The sequence below is a fragment of the Centropristis striata genome, chromosome 1 (genome assembly GCF_030273125.1).
Source record: "Centropristis striata isolate RG_2023a ecotype Rhode Island chromosome 1, C.striata_1.0, whole genome shotgun sequence".
NCBI classification, from domain to species: domain Eukaryota; kingdom Metazoa; phylum Chordata; class Actinopteri; order Perciformes; family Serranidae; genus Centropristis; species Centropristis striata.
In genome coordinates, this window is record NC_081517.1 from 35,147,135 (window position 1) to 35,163,679 (window position 16,545).

At 40.4% G+C, this 16,545-nt stretch overlaps 1 protein-coding gene across 1 annotated transcript in view; it reads left to right on the forward strand.

The window, feature by feature from the left end:
* The window catches only part of LOC131976848 (alpha-1,6-mannosylglycoprotein 6-beta-N-acetylglucosaminyltransferase B-like), a 133,877-nt gene extending 118,106 nt beyond the window's left edge, over window positions 1-15,771 (forward strand). The window contains exons 11-18 of the mRNA XM_059340036.1: window positions 88-218; window positions 1,062-1,067; window positions 5,070-5,225; window positions 5,438-5,584; window positions 7,726-7,842; window positions 11,528-11,602; window positions 12,348-12,631; window positions 14,729-15,771. Of these exons, the coding sequence (XP_059196019.1) occupies window positions 88-218; window positions 1,062-1,067; window positions 5,070-5,225; window positions 5,438-5,584; window positions 7,726-7,842; window positions 11,528-11,602; window positions 12,348-12,631; window positions 14,729-14,927 (1,115 nt within the window). The 3' untranslated portion in view covers window positions 14,928-15,771. The remainder of the gene's footprint in view (window positions 1-87; window positions 219-1,061; window positions 1,068-5,069; window positions 5,226-5,437; window positions 5,585-7,725; window positions 7,843-11,527; window positions 11,603-12,347; window positions 12,632-14,728) is intronic.
* The last annotated feature ends 774 nt before the right edge of the window (window positions 15,772-16,545 follow it).

Here is a 16,545-nt window from a genome sequence, read left to right on the forward strand (position 1 = left end):
TCTTTCTGTATTACTTTCTCTTTTGACTGCTACCCTGCCTCACCTTACTATTCACACACACACACACACACACACACACACATTCAGCTCACACACCAGACAACTCATTCATGGGCTTCGTTTCGGAGGAACTGAACGAGACGGAGAAGAGGAGCATCCAGCAGAACAAAGTCAACAACATGGCCGTCGTGTACGGGAAGGAGGCCAGCATGTGGAAGGTAGACACAACAAATGACTGTTCAGTGTTTCAATGTTCAAAGCAAATTAATTGCTGCATGGCACGAAGCATATACAGAAAATACATATGTAGGCAGCCATGGAAATCTACACACTTGTAAGCATGCACATATACATGAATGTTCATGCATGTTTTACAACTGCTGCATGCATAAACATCTCACAAATGAACAGATATATACACGCAAAAAAACAGGTTCATTGTGAATTCCTCAAACAGCAGTCTCTTTCAGTGCTGATACATGCACACTCTCTCACTCACACACAATACCCTCCACAATATACTGCACTGTTAACAGAAAAATCCAATGACAGCATTTTGCACACCCCTGCTGTTTGCACCATTACAGCTCAGCTTCATGCGGCTCTATATACACAATTGTACAGCTTTAATTTACAGGCAATTTTCTCCTCAAAAGCTGCCTGCTTGTTTCTCTCCATACTGTAGAGCGGCACAGTTGTGCCTCCGTTGTTAAAATTATTACAAAGATGTTGTTTGCTGCCAGTACTTTTCACTGTGTGTCTGTGCAATTCCCTGGCTTTCTTTATAGTTGTGGCTTGTAGAAGAGACGAGCACAAACGGGAGAAGTCAATGGTGTAAAAGCGGAATAACCTTATGAACAAAAGCCTTGTGAAAAGGCAGACAATGTACAGTAATGTGTAATTATTGTCTGCTCTCGCTTCTTTGTTTGTTCACCATTGTTGTATTCTTTATGAACATTTTTATCTGATATATCTCTCTTTTTTCTGTCTGTCTGTCTGTCTGTCTGTCTGTCTGTCTGTCTTTCTTTCTTTTGTGGTGAATCTGACTGGATGCTCATCAGCTTCAGGTAAGAGTTACTTTTACCACATATTCTTCTTGAAGGAACAATTTACCCCCAAACTATTTTCTTTCTATCACAGCTCCAACATAAAACTACTCACAACAAGGTTTGCAGACTTTAATCTTGAGTTCTGTAAGGAGACATTGCTGTTGAGTTTTTTCAAATGCATTTCTTTGTGCTTTAAAGTGTCATATATATTTAAGAAAAGGCAGACATCTTAACTGGCAATATCTCCAGCAGTCGGCAACTCGCATCCAAACAGTCTAGATAAATAAATATAATTACAGGTTAGAGGGAAAATATGTATATTTGGTCTAGGGCAGGGATGGGCAGCTGGAGGCCCGGGGGCCCGCACCCTTACTTGAAGTGGCCCTCAGTACAACTACATGCATTTGAGCATGAAATCTTAAAAGTGCAGTGTAAAAATGCACAAAATTACTTCTTGCAATTAATGTTGGTCTGTTTGCACTGAAAAAATAAGAAATCACAGTCAGTGGTTATTTTTTATTTGCTTCAAACCTTTTGTATTCCTATTTATACTGTTATACATGCATTTGAGCATGAAATAAGTTAAGTTATCTGTGCACGGTCGTATATGTGGCCCTGTCCCCTTAAGGACATCTCACAGCCTTCTCATGTGCAAAAAGGGACTCTGAGCTGTTAACATGTCAAGGAATACACACATGCCTTTAGAAAAACACAATTATTGTCAGGGTTGAATCCAGAAAAGTGATTTATGAGAAGCTGCTTGTCACAAGTGCACTCAAACACACAGCAGCATTCACAGAGAACCGAGAGAAGAGTTCTATGTATTACAGTGATTATCTTCTTATCCTCTTACTTGTCAGAAGGCACAAGGACTGACAGTCATTTCAAGGATGTAGAGTTTGCATTGCAATACAATGATTAATTTTCTTATAACTGCGAACAAGCCTTGGCAAATGTGGCCAATGCAGCATTTGTAGGTCTTCTCGAGTGGCTCTCACCTTATTTCTAACTATGATTTTATTGTTTTGTTCTTGTCTGCTACAAATGAAAGCTTGCTTTTGTCTACCTCTGTCTGAAATCAAGGACCCGTGGTGTCTAGTGTGGTCAATCTGCTGTTGTTTTCTTTATAAACTAGAAAAGTGCACTCGGTGGAGTGCTGATCTCTCCCACGTGTCTCCCTCTCCCCTTTCAAAAAAGAATCTCACTTATTGCCCCTATCGGCTCACTTTAAGTCAAGATGGCAGTGGAGATAACAAAAACGGGGATTTATTACTCGTATTGTGCCTGACTTTAGTGGTTCATAACATACCAGCTATGGAATTAATCTGCAGATGCTCCAATTAAAAAACATTTTTGAGCCACAACAGAGGCCAGAACGTGGCGTGCAAGAAACTAGTTAAAGCTTTTTTTTTTCACGAGCTGATTGCTGGAAATTAATTTTGCTCTGTGATTTTTTGCGAAATGTATTAAGGCATTCATTTAATCAATGGATTATTTTTTTAAAGTACATAATAATCATGCAACAAAAGCCCCCAAAACACTTTTCAATTATAAACCAGCAGATAAATATTAAAATTACAAATGTAACAATCACATTAAAAATATCAATGTTAAAAGGTGTTAAGGACTTTGTTTTTGTTTTTGCACCCATCTGACATGCTTTGAAAATTGAAGTCAACATGTTAATATCCTGCAGACATTTTCTTAAATCTACATAACATGAAATGAGATGAGGGATAAAAACCAGCACAGCAGAACATACTTATTAGCAGTCCTAATCCGATGCATGTTGAGAGAGTTAGCTTGCATTAGAGACACAGAGAGAGACAGAGAGAGCTGTTGGTGCAGGTTATGGCACTGCACTCTTCCACACCCGTGTTTCTCCTTCTGTTAATTCATGTTGTCTGCTGCACTTAGCGCTTGAACTAATCTTCTAATTGGCTGGGAAAATCCTCACAGAGGAAGCTATCGATCGCTACAGCCTCCAATTACGGGTGCGGGGGGCCACACCACAGAGCAGGGATACAGTAAGCTCTTCAACACCAGACAGCCAGTCAATACTCGGGACCAGGGTTACGCTCCATTCACATGATTTTAGTTTCGGCTGTTAACTGATGCTGGTTGATTTCTGTTCTGCCTATCATCATGTACAACCTTGACTTAGACAGTGTGCATCTCTGGATCTCTCTCCTCTCACAAAATTTAATGACTGATACTAAAGCAGAGATGAATGCAGAGCTACAAGTAAGTGCGAGTAATGCCTTTATCACACCTCTCACTCCCACACACGAGCCCTGGCACAATCAGTTTGTAAATGAGAAACCTATCTGCTGAACGCTGCGACTGAGTTCAATGACATTTCATTTTTCTATTATTTTTTTATTTTAGTAAATAGCCTGTTGATTTCACGAATGGATGATATTCTCTTACTTTTAATACCAAGGCTTTAAACCAGATTCTGCATCTCAAGGCCAATATAACCCATGTGAAAGGCAACACTGAAGTCTATATCTTTAGGACTTGTTTTGTGGTAGGAATGTCATACATACATACATACATACATACACACACATACACACAAGCACATACACACACACACACACACACTCTTACTGTGGATGGAAAAGGACTTCTAAATGCATACAAAAATACATAAAAACATACGTAGGCTACATCCAAACACACTTAAAAACAGTAATATAGGTGTACAGGCATCGAAAAACAAGCTATGTCTCGCCTATTTCGCCTACTGTAATCCACCTGCCGCCATCTTGCTGACATAGTAGTGTTTGACAGCCAAGTGAAGTTTAAAAGGGCGGATTCCAGCAATTAGTTGGAGGTTGGGGTGGTGGATGAACAAGCAGCGGACTTTCACCCAGGAGAGCAGGGTTCGCGTCCTTTGTGAAATCAAAAGTAAAACATTTTTAACTTAAGTTACGTTGTTTATGTGACTGTTTAAACTGTCTTTTATAACGCCTTACCAGACGTTTTTTGTCCTAAACCTAAGGTCAGTGGTTTCACAACATAAATCCACAGAAACTGCAGCCTTTATTTACAACTGCGGGCTGTACATGTGTGCTATTTTTAGAACGCGCCGCTCGCGATACGTGCTTACGTGCCATAATTTGTGGTACTGACACACGACCTCTTCTGCCGTTCCTGATGGAGAACTTGTTCTTTTTTTAACTTTCTATGATTACGCTTTCTGAGCCCTTTTCACAGAAGAGAACTGAAAACAGTAAAACAGAACAACTGAATTATGAGTTTCGGTATATTGAAATACAATAAAAGCTACGATGAAGAACATGAAGTGAGAGAATAGAAATGTATCCTGCTGAGACTGAGCAGTTGTTTTCCAAGTGAAGAGGAAGGAACATGAAGTCTCTAAGTGTTTTGCTGTTTCCTTTTGCATTTTATACATCCATAAGTGTGTACAATACGTTAAAAAAGGTCCCATTCCCATGAATGCAAAGGCTCTTAAAGGCCACAAGGTTATTTCTTTAAATTTGGCACAAGCAACCACTTCAGCTGAGGATGAATTAGATTAGATTTTGGTGGCAAAAGGTCATTGTGAGCTCACAAAAACAGTTTTGGGCCGTAATTCAAAAATTCATAACAATGCTAATTATGACAACATTTCGCACAAATGTCTGATATCTGATAAACTGCGAGGTGTCGAGTCTAATTGAGCGGAGACATCTTTAAGAGGATGACCTGAAAATGCTAGTGTTAAAATTTTAAAATATATTCATCACGTATGCAGTCTTAAATTTGAAGACAAACATGGATACATTGCACTGCACAAACAGTCTGACAGCTCGGCACACTGACAGCTGACAGCTCACACAAAGATCAGCGACGAAGCAAACACAGCACACTTTACTTGAACACAGTTTCTTTAATCATATTCCCTTCTCCCCTGTTCTTTTTTTCAACAAACACCTTTTCCATACACCCTCCTCTCTTCACCTTTCGCCCTCAATCTCACCAACCCATCTTTTTTCCGTCCTCTCCCAGCAGGGTAAGGAAGGTTTCCTGCAGATTCTCCACAGGTACATGGAGGTCCACGGCACAGTGTACTATGAGACCCAGAGACCTCCGGAGGTCCCAGCCTTCGTGAAGAACCATGGCCTGCTGCCCCAGCATGAGCTGCAGCAACTGCTGCGCAAGGCCAAGGCAAGATAACCTACATACAGTACAAACTTGATCCGCTGAATTCTCTCTGCTGGTGCTATTCTGCAGCTTCAATTTTGTCTTTAACTGCACATTCACATTTTTCAAGTAACTGATTTTGGTATACACGCATAACACATCACAATGTTAATCTATAAACATATCGGAGCTGATTACCATAATTGTATAATAACATTCCTGATCGTTTTTTTTAGCTCTTCATTGGCTTTGGTTTCCCATATGAAGGCCCCGCCCCTCTGGAAGCAATAGCCAATGGCTGCATCTTCCTGCAGCCCAAGTTCCAGCCGCCTCACAGCTCGCTCAATCATGAGTTTTTCAGAGGCAAGCCCACTTCTAGAGAGGTAAGCTCATTATGTTCATAACTCTCACACCATTAGTCACTGATGAGAATAATTTGGCCACTGCGGTTTTCACTTCTAGTCAAGTGCCAAGTAACCTTATTCATCAGTAGATCTTTTAAAAGAACTGGCACCAACTGAAGTTGCAGACAGCACGTGTTAGCACTTGATAGGAGGCTGGAACATGGCGTTCCTGGTACAACATGATTTATGTTGTTAATAATGATTGTCCACACAACTTTTTTAAATTCTTGCAGTACATTTGCTGGACCAGTTCAGCCCTGAGAAGAACATCTTCAAAATGTTCCTGCTAGCTCTGCTCTAAATGTATTAAATTAGACAAACATAAAATGTTTTTATTACTAAATATGTAAAATGGTTAATACAGTCAAATCCCCAAAATAAAAGACTACATCATTAATGACAGCATCCTCATTACTGTAAGTAAAGGTTAAAGGGACAGCAGGGAGGTTTTATGAGGGACCTATCCATAGTCAGTGTATTACCTACAGAAGCAACATGGTCTCACAGAAATCCGTGAAATAGCCACGGAATCACTCAAATTTCCATGAAACTGACACGGATTTCGCTACAATGCAGGTTAATGACAGTCAAATCCCATAGCTATCCCATTGATATTTTTTCCTATTTGTTCGTGTCCAAGTCACGTGACTTTCATTATTCCGGCGGTCAGAACAAAAAACATGGCGGACAGTTCTATCATTTTTAGTGAAAAAAAATCAATATTTTGACTTTGTTTCTGCATAAAAATGAATTTTGATTACATTTCTAGCAAGAAATATATGTTTTATTTTCTAAATATTAACTCGGTGAATGTACATAATCACTTTGTGGCTAAGATCTCGCCAGAAAAAGACGATCCGCTGTGTTTTATTTTGAAATCTCCCTGATCCTCGGTGTATTTAACGGATCAAACCTTTGCCCATTACATGCCTTGTGCCTGAGGTTGATTTGCTGATCAACATATTTTTCTGTTGCAGCAGGAGACACTACTGTTGACAAAGTGACGACTTACGATCTATGAGTTACGATCTACGTTTGTCCGCTGTTTTGTTTCGTAATCTACCGGATGTGTTTTGCGATCTCATTGAATCGCGCTTCACTGTAAATGCCTCGGGCTCCATTCCATTAGGTGTTCACAACCCTAAAACGGAAGAACTACAACAATGGTGCTGATGTTGACATAAGTACTGAAGAGAGGTCTAGGGAGTTGTAGTTTTTTTAATAAAACAGGGTTTTCCCTAAAATTGGAAGTTGGAAATACTTAATTAGTGGCTTTCCAGGGTTTTGAGGGGATGTCAATCACAATTTTGGCATCAGAATTTAAATATTGTCTTGTTCAATGGGGGATTTTTTTATTTTTTCAGCATATCCTAAAGCCCCCCCACCCCCAAGCTCCAGGTTTGGAGAAGCAAACCATTCAAGCGTACTCTATATTTAGAATATTTTCACTGCTTGCTGTCAGAAAGCCTTGTTTAAGTTGAACGTGTGGGGACTGCAGCAATTATCGATTCTCTTTTCAAAGCCACACCAGACTGCATTGATAAAAACAGTTATTTTACGTTGTTGGTCAAACACTGCTTTGATCACTTAGTTACTTTCTGCTACTGACTTTAGTGAGTCTGAACTAACCCTTTAAAACACCAAAATCAAACAATAAGACAAACAAACTGATCAAGGCAGCGGTAGACCTGCAATTCCTGTATTCTGAAAGGTAAAGTAACTGTTTTCTTCAAAGTAGCCTGGTGGCTTTGAAGAAAGTATATAGCTAACAGCTTCTTCAGAAAGTGCTCCGACAGAAAGGTAAAGCTTTGAAAATATTTCAAGTATAGTGTACACTTCAACTAATGCTTCTTTGTTTTGTTTTGTTTTTTATGTGACTAAAATACATTTTGCTACTCAGTACATTGCTTAGCTTCTGCGTTGGATCCCCTGCCAACTGCCAGCTACTGTAGGTCATACACTGACAATGGATAAGCACCTCATACAACCCCACTTCAATAAATCCAAACTATCCCTTTAACAAATAAGCAGGAGAATCTAACTCCCTGCAATGAACCTTTAAGATATTTATTAGACACATAGCACTCTTACTCTGTGTCCTATGTATGTGTTTTCTGTAGGTGTCCTCCCAGCACCCGTATGCAGAGCAGTACATCGGCAGACCTCACGTCATGACGGTGGACTACAACAACTCCCTGGAGTTCGACTCTGCCATCAGGGAAATCATGAGGACCAAGGTACTCCTACACACTGTGTGCTATAAGGACAGAAAATGAGTCGTGTGCATCCATTGCATGCCAATACTTTCAATTGTTTTTGATGCAGCTAAGCTGTCGGGCAATGAAATTGAAACTGAAAAGCCTTTTCTACCAATCCATTCTCCTTCAGTCAAATCAGTCATCTGTATCATGAATGTGAAGAGATGTTCTGCTCTAATATCTTATTAAATCATCCTTGTTGATTTGAATATGAATACTGAGGGGCGAGCTTGGATCTTATCAGCTCCCTGATGTGAATCTGTTTGGCATGAAATAAGATAAGAACTATAATTTAAAAAATAATTCAAATTTGTGACATCAGAGTCTTGATATTGAATCGCTCTATTCTGTTAGTGAGTGAGGTTAGATTATCAGATGTCCTTGTTCTGTTTTCCAATGTTTATGTTTTGTGTTTGCATTCGCCATTAGAAAGCTGTGATGTTGTTGCAGTAAAGAGTACTGGACCTCTTGCTGCCTCTGTGAGCTTAATAAACCATTTTAAAATTTGAATACAGCAGCACAGTGGCACTCATGGAGCAATGCGCCAGTATGTAGGTAGCAGTCTGATATTGCAGAGTGCTGAACTTTTCCTCGCAGGAAATGTGGGCTGACAGAGAATATGAGGATGGTCGGAACTGCCAAGAGTGGGAGAGAGGTTAATTAAGGAGTCAACCAGGGAGATTAAATCTTTCTGGAAAGCCCGGCAAAGGGGGGAGAAATGGGAAAAGAATAGAGAGAGAGAGGTGAACATACAGACAGAGAAACAGAAAGATTGAGGGGGAGACTGAGGCCCAGATCGACTAAATGTCCACATGGTCTCGAAAGCTTTCTGTTGTCATTAAAATAGAAGACTTTAGAGTGCCAACCAGTCACATAGCCTGAACCTTTTATATTTAAAATGAGGTACAAAAAGTTAAGATTATTGGTGCATTAATTGCATGACATTCACACTTTGAATTAGATACTGCAACAAAAACAAATGGTGCCTTGTGTTATACAAACACAAAACGTATTTGAGACACATTGACAGCAGCTTTTCTGTGATGTTTACAACTAAATAAATCATGATGTTGCTGCCAAATGGCATGAAGCTTTGATTCTGCATTATTTCTTCCCATTTCAGCCATCTCCTGTAGTTAATTGCATATTGTATTTTGCAAAAATAATCTTCCTTAACGCTCCAACAAAGCATCAATTCCAACTGCTTGAATGGCACTGAGGGATCATGTGGAGGACAGCTGCCTGCATGATCCATTAAATGTTCCGAGATAGTTTGTGCCTTTAGCAGATTACCATAAGAGTGCATGGAGATTAGAGGAAAGGTGATATCTGTAGTGATGGCTGTGTGACTGTGTGTGTGTGTGTGTGTGTGTGTGTGTGTGTGTGTGTGTGTGTGTGTGTGTGTGTGTGTGTGTGTGTGTGTGTTCTCATCGCTGCGTCTTGTCTGTGTTGTCAGACAAGCTACAGTTCAGCAGTCCTGGCTGACGACTCTCCGTCTGCACTGTCAGACCGCTGAGAGAGGGCTGATGGACCCCTTCACCCTTCACTGGAGGCACCATGCCCCATCAAATGCACACACACACACACAGTCAGATAATTTTCTTCTCTGTGTATTTATCCAAACACAAACGCATAACCACAATTTGAAAGATACTGACGTTGCATAGATTAGGTATATCAGCACACAAAGTATTACCCGCACATTGCAGCCACTGACTTAAAGACACACACACACACACATACATGCACACACTGTGTGTCTGTGTGCGTATGACAGAGCCTCATGTTCAGTCATGCAGGACAAAGCAATCTCTGGCTGGCTGACAAGTCCTCATGTTCCAATAAATCCTTTCTTTCTTTCTTTCTTTCTTTCTTTCTTTCTTTCTTTCTTTCCTTCCTTCCTTCCTTCCTTCCTTCCTTCCTTCCCTCCCTCCCTCTCTTCCTCCCTCCCTCCCTTCCTTCCTCTATTCCGTCATACTGTCTCTGTCCTTTATTCTTCCTTCCTTCCTTCCTTCCTCCCTCCCTCCCTTCCTTCCTCCCTCACACCCTTCCTCCCTCCCTTCCTTCCTCCATTCCGTCATGCTGTCTCTGTCCTTTAATCTTCTTTCCTTCCTCCCTTCCTTCCTTCCTTCCTTCCTTCCTTCCTTCCTTCCTTCCTCCCTCCTTCCTTCCTTCCTTTCTTCCTCCCTTTCTTCCTTCCTTCCTCCCTTTCTTCCTTCCTCTATTCCGTCATGCTGTCTCTGTCCTTTAATCTTCCTTCCTTCCTTCCTCCCTTCTTGCTGTCACTGTCTCTGTCCTTTAATCTTCCACCGCCCTTCCCTCTGACCTGCTCCATCTTTGCACATTCATTGCAGCCAAGGATTGGCTGTAGGTGGCACCTTCTACCTATATGTAGTATAGTTGTGACGTCATAAACTGACAGTAGTCAAAACAGCTGGTTTACAGTAACAGTCTCTGAATCACGCTGTGTACATTTCACCATGGATTGAGCTTTTTGATACTTTCACAGTATTTATATAGCACCTTGATCTTGAGCTTTATAATTAAACATGGAAATCTCACTGTTTACAATATGGGGCCTTTAATAAAAGGTGAAAGCTTTGGTAGTTAAAACATTTTTTGAGAAAACTTCTGCTTTTCTTTGTTTTTTTTTAATGCATCACTTCCTTATACTTGCCAGCTGTCTCTATTGTTTAAAACATATAAAAACTCCTCTTAAGGGTTGCTCCTGTAAATGAGAACATGCTCTCAGTCACCTTGCCTGGTTAAGTAAAGAGACGTGACATTAAGAAAATGAGGAACTCTGTTTAGCTTGTGAGTCCGTCCCTCGTATGCACGTGTTTATTTCCTGCTCCGGCTTACAAAGTAGATTAACATAAGGCTTTGATCACATTTGCTGTGTGCATAACTTTTTAAAATTGCATCATCCGTGCACACTTGCTTCTCAGTGATTTTCACTTGAAATGGGCCAAGTCTGATTTCACACATGGTTGAACATCAGACTGCTTTGATTTCAGATTGGAAATGCAATTTAGTGAGTCGTGTATCATTTACAAAGGCAGGTCTTTTGCATTAGGGCATAAAGACAAGCCACTTCGAACTCTCCTGTTAGCTTTTAAATGTCTTCCTGTTTGTCACACTTTTGTTCCACTTTCTTTTTCTCCAATTATGGAGCTTGAATTGACATTTCTATAAATTGTGGCTGATCTCCAACGAGAATATCAAAAATATAGAAACAGTTTTTTACATCAACTACTTAAATTTGTATTAATCTGAGTACTGCAATTGCAGTTTGTTTGCATATATTGACCATGATGGTATTAGTGAGGACACAAAGGAACATATATTATATGGTGTTTCCAGCTCATCTCTAATTAGGGCAATCAAAAGTGTGCTTTAGTTATAGAACCAGCACATCACAGCAGGGGATGATCTATTGGTATGCAAATAAAGCCTAATGAGTTTCCAGGCAGTGACACACTGTGATTAGGCTGCACAGAAATCTGACAATAGAAACATTCATCTGCTGAAATGAACAAGGAGAAAAGACAGTTTATTGCAATTAGTGTGAACAATGAAGTGACGGCAACAAAAAGAATGTTTTTTTTTAAATGTGCAAATTTTGGAAATAATAATGGGGTGTGTTTCTGTGTGTCATTCTCAGGTTGAGCCATATCTGCCTTATGAGTACACCTGTGAGGGGATGCTGGAGAGAGTGCATGCCTACATACAGCATCAGGTGAGTTTCAGCCCACGTCAACACACACAGCGATGAACAAAACACACACATGCACGGACTCTCTCTCTCTCTCTCTCTCTCTGATCCTCCCTTTCTCATGCACTCTGTTCAGCAGCTCTCCAACTCCCCACTCTGCTCAATATTTCATTATAGTGTGCATTCAACACCCAGAACATCGTGTATCTCTGTGTGTGTATGTGTGTGTCTCAGTACTCCACATATGTAGACTTGTGATTAATCTACATGCTAACTCTCATTACAAACCACATATCTGCCCTCCGGCTCTAAAGCAGAAGGCCTCCTGACACTAATGAGGAGGCATGAATAAGGAGAGAGAGCGGAAGAGTGGGCATGATGATGATGGAGGACGAAAATGAAGGAACGTTTTTTTTAATAATGGCACGTTAGATGTCAGACAAACTGCAGAGGTGTCTCTCAACAACCTTCCTCTGCTCCTCACTGGCTGCTGGCTTGGACACAAAAATGCTACTTCAGCATTTCTACTGCTGAAAGGGATTTCTGTCTACTAATTAATCAAAATTTATAGTGACAGTGACCAAAGATGTAAAACAAAAAAAAATATTTATGCCTTTACCCATCTTCATCTTGTTTAGGTTGACTAGAACTATGGGCATTTTAGTTTTATCTTTATCTTTTAAAAAATACATAGTTTGTATAGTTTAGTAGCTGTACTGTCTACCACAATAATATGAAAAACTAATGTTACCATATCTTTCACCTCCAGGACTTCTGTGCCCCAGAGCCTGCCTTCATGCCAGCCAACGTCTCCAGACAGGGGTCTGCTGGTGGCAGCAGGATTACAGGACCTTTGTTTGTGCCCCTGCCCAATTCCACAGCTCTTGGCTGGGCGTCCAATGTGACGGCTCCCCCTGCCTGGCCTCCTCTCAGCTCCCTCAGGCTGCTCGTATCTCAAGAGGGCCAGTCTTGTGTGGAGGCGTGCCATTCCGATGGTTTCATCTGTGAGCCGGCTCACTTTCGCTTCATCAACAACAAGGAGGCGCTGCATGGGTAAGTTAGCCTGAGGTCCATCTGAGTTACGGAGGGGCACACCTGGCTGAGAGATGCATACTTGCTGCCTGTTAATCAAACTTCATTGGAAAGTTCAGTAACAATAAGCTTCCTTCATTTTCCTCACAGAGTTATTTCTGAGGCAAGAAGATTGCGTTTACCATTTAATACATCATGTGTTGATTAGGAATGTTAATAATTAACAGTTTAATTGGTGTCTCTCAACAACCCTTCTCTGCTCCTGACTGGCTGCTGGTTTGGATACAAAGAAACACATCTACAGCATTTCTACTGATGAAAGGGATTTCTGTCAACTAATTAATCAATATGTAAAGGGATAGTTCTCCCCAAAATGTAAAAATATTAATTTACACATCCTCATCTTATTTAGGTTGACTTTAAGTCTGGACAGAGTTTTTATCTTAGTTTAACCATTTTTTTTGTTATAGTTTAGTAGCTGTACAGTGAATAATTAACATTTTAATTACAGGTGCATCTCAATAAATTAGAATATCATGGAAAAGCCCAATTCCAGTAGTTGAAGACAAATGGCCCCAACCAAGTATTGAGTGCATATAGATGGACATACTTTTCAGAGGCCAACATTTTCATATTAAACATACTTTATAAAATTTGTCTTTTGTAACATTCATTTTATTTGAGACATTGAATTTAGGTATTAATTTAATGTAAGCCATAATCATTATAATTAGTAGAAATGAAATAAATTAAGACATGAAATGTTTCATTCTGTGTGTAATGGCTCTATATAATGTGTTATTTCCACTTTTTGAATTGAATTACTGACATAAATAAACTTTTCTATGATATTCTAATATATTGAGGTGCACCTGTATTAAGTAGATACAACAACTGGGGTGACACGTGCAACAACACCTGTCTTGTATTGTAGCTCATTGGAGAGCCTAAAACACACTTTGAAGTTGCATTTCAAGCCAATTTCTTTCTGCTAACTTCATGGCTCCTATGACTGATTGCTGAGCGGCTCACACCAGAGAGCTACGTGATACACGCCACAATATCGATGAGGACTGGACGTCCTACTAAACAATTAATGGACAGCATTTGCATAGTGTTTTTCTAGTGGATCCCACTTGTTAATACATGTTGATGCGGAAACAATCCTCAGTCGTCGGCTTTCGACTTCTGGGACGAGACAGAATGATGACGTCTTTTCACAACTTTTCTCTCTGTGCTGCTGTACTCACTCTCTGAGCTTCTCTTGAAGAATATCATCTGTAGTCCAAACACCATCAAACATGTCTGCATAGAATATAAAGCAGAGCTGGAGACAAACAAGCCTTTTCAGATATTTTTTTTTTGTCTTTGAGCACAAAAGTGAAAATCCCCCTCAAAGAAAAATGTATCTAAAACATTCCTGGTGGTTATACTTCATCTACACACAAAAAAGAATACACAGACCTACCTTGTGTTCCTACTCTGCCTGGACAGATACGTTTTCTTATCTTAGTTGACACTGAGCACAAGGTGAGTCTCACCAGGTATTTATTTAGTTTACTGTACCAGCTTCAGGCAGTTGCACCAGAAACTTAACTTTCTGGAGCTCTGAGACTGAAAGCCTGCTGGTGTTTGAGTCTCTCCTCCAAACATCTCCTTCCTGACTGCTTTCAGCTTTTTCTTTGCTCTTGTTTCATCCTCCGAGTATCTTTTGTGGTTTCTGCCTGTCTCGGTTTACAGTGCCGCTCAGTTTCTGTTTCTCCTCCTCGTAGCTCAGTTCTGTTCTCTGACACAAGTTATCTTTCTCACATTGACACTTTCATATCTGCCTCACAGTTCTTTCCAACTTCCTTGTCGCTTCTCCTCTAAATTTTGTCGTTCTCTTTTTAAATTGGCATCTGTAGTGTGATGAAAGTGATGAAATCTCTCTCTTTTCCAGTTGCTACATTTATTTTGAGGTTATGCCAATTCCACTCTCCTGTTACTTGTGTCAAATAAAAATAACTTATATTACTTGTGTTATCTGAGTTAACCTTAAAGGACATTCTTCCTGTCTATAAACCCAGTGACCTGGTATTTTAGGGTGCATACCGACCTCTGCTCCTCTGTTTCCCTCAGGTTGGAGGTGCAGTGTGAGGTGGTAGACTCTGAGATCAACCACATCCTTCCAGCCTTCTCAGTGGTGCGGCGGGAGTGCGGCCTCCAGCGGGAACCCCTCCTCTTCAGCTGTGCAGGATATTCCCCCAAATACAGACGTCTTTGCCCCTGCAGGGACTTTCGCCGCGGACAGGTGGCACTGTGCAGAGACTGTCTATAATGACGGGACAGGTGAAGAACAGACACAAAAGAATTAGACACAGATTGGTGTAGGGGGTGAAAGGCACAATAACAAGGCACGGTGCATGGTGCAAAGAGGCAGCTTCCTCCCCAAAAAGAGTAAATGTAGGATAATGTGGAACAGGCATGCATGGATTTGAAGAGCTGAATGTAGGTCTGAATAGCTGCCAGGTTGTAAGTGAGGACTTTGGTTGGCTGTAGTTGTTCTCACAGCTGTAAGAGAAAAAGCAGTCAGACTTCATAGAGCAGGGCTCCACTGATATCAGGTGTCATTACAATCAGATGCAAAGGCTGTGTTACCACTCACAGTGCCAACAAACCTTTAAATTTAACCTTCAACTACAGAATAATAGTTTCTACAATCGTTAAATGGTGTTGTGATCCAAAACTTTGCATTTTGGAGCTGTGCATCACCAGAAAAAGGGTTTAAAGTTGGAAAGTATGCACTTGGAAAAGAGTGTCAGAAGTGTATGTGGAGAAACTCAGTATTGGGACTATAGTGTCATTCCACGACAGAGTCTTCAAATATCTCTCTGCTTGGAGAAGGCAACCGCGGGTCAATATCCAATCTCCTCTCTGCACTTGGACAAAGGATGATGGACAACCAGGTTATCTGCCTCGCTTTTACTCCCGTCCTCCAGTGATGGACAGAGTAATTTATCAGACCGAACCCCAAGTCAGAGGCAACATCGGACAATGCAATCATCTCTGTTGCAAAAAGAAAGAGGAGGAGGAGGACAGAGGACAAAAAATAAAGGGTACAAGATTATTTTTCATAAATAAGCCTTAAGAGCTCTTAACTGGATTTTTAAAGAGTCCTCTGGGCTTTGTGATGGAAAAAATCATAAAATAAAAAAATCAGAAGAGATCAAAGTGTTGAGATTTGTTATATATTGTTTTTTACTGTCTGGTCTTGACTCGCTTTCTTCCTATCTTATTAGGTTGGGGTATTTCTTCTCTTCTTGCACCTACACCCATCTGTCACAGTCCTCCCACCATTCACTGTCATCTGCATTTCCACCAATCTGACTGTAAGGCGAGATGTTTGATTATTTTCACGTGGAGGGAACTGCCAGCACAAGTCAAAGCTGTCGATAAGAAGTGAGGGAACAAGTGGCAGAAGGGAAATCACATTTCAGATGAACGTCCAGTATTTCACAGATGGGCAACAATGTGCTTTTTACGGGTTTTTTTTTACTCTGGAGGCTGGAAACAGGAAATCTCTTGCAGCTTTAGACCAAATGTATGCACCAAATTACAAATCATTACAGAAAAACTTCTGGAATAATTTGAACATCAAAAACTCAATCAGAATAACAGTAACAGTCTGGAATATTGTTAATTGTAAATGCAGTTCATGACTGCAAAAGCATTTCTAACAAAGTTGGTGGTGGAGACCAAAAACAGAGCTAAAATAGAGTGAATATTGAACTTTATCCCCTGCATGCGGTTTAGACTATAAAATGGGTATGTGCAAACAACGTTTTATGAGGAAAGAATGTGTGGTGAAGATGTGCATAACACACACATACACGATTTTAGCTCAGATAGCTCCTGGTGAGGTAATGTGAAGGAAAAAAGTTCAGGAACGGTAACAT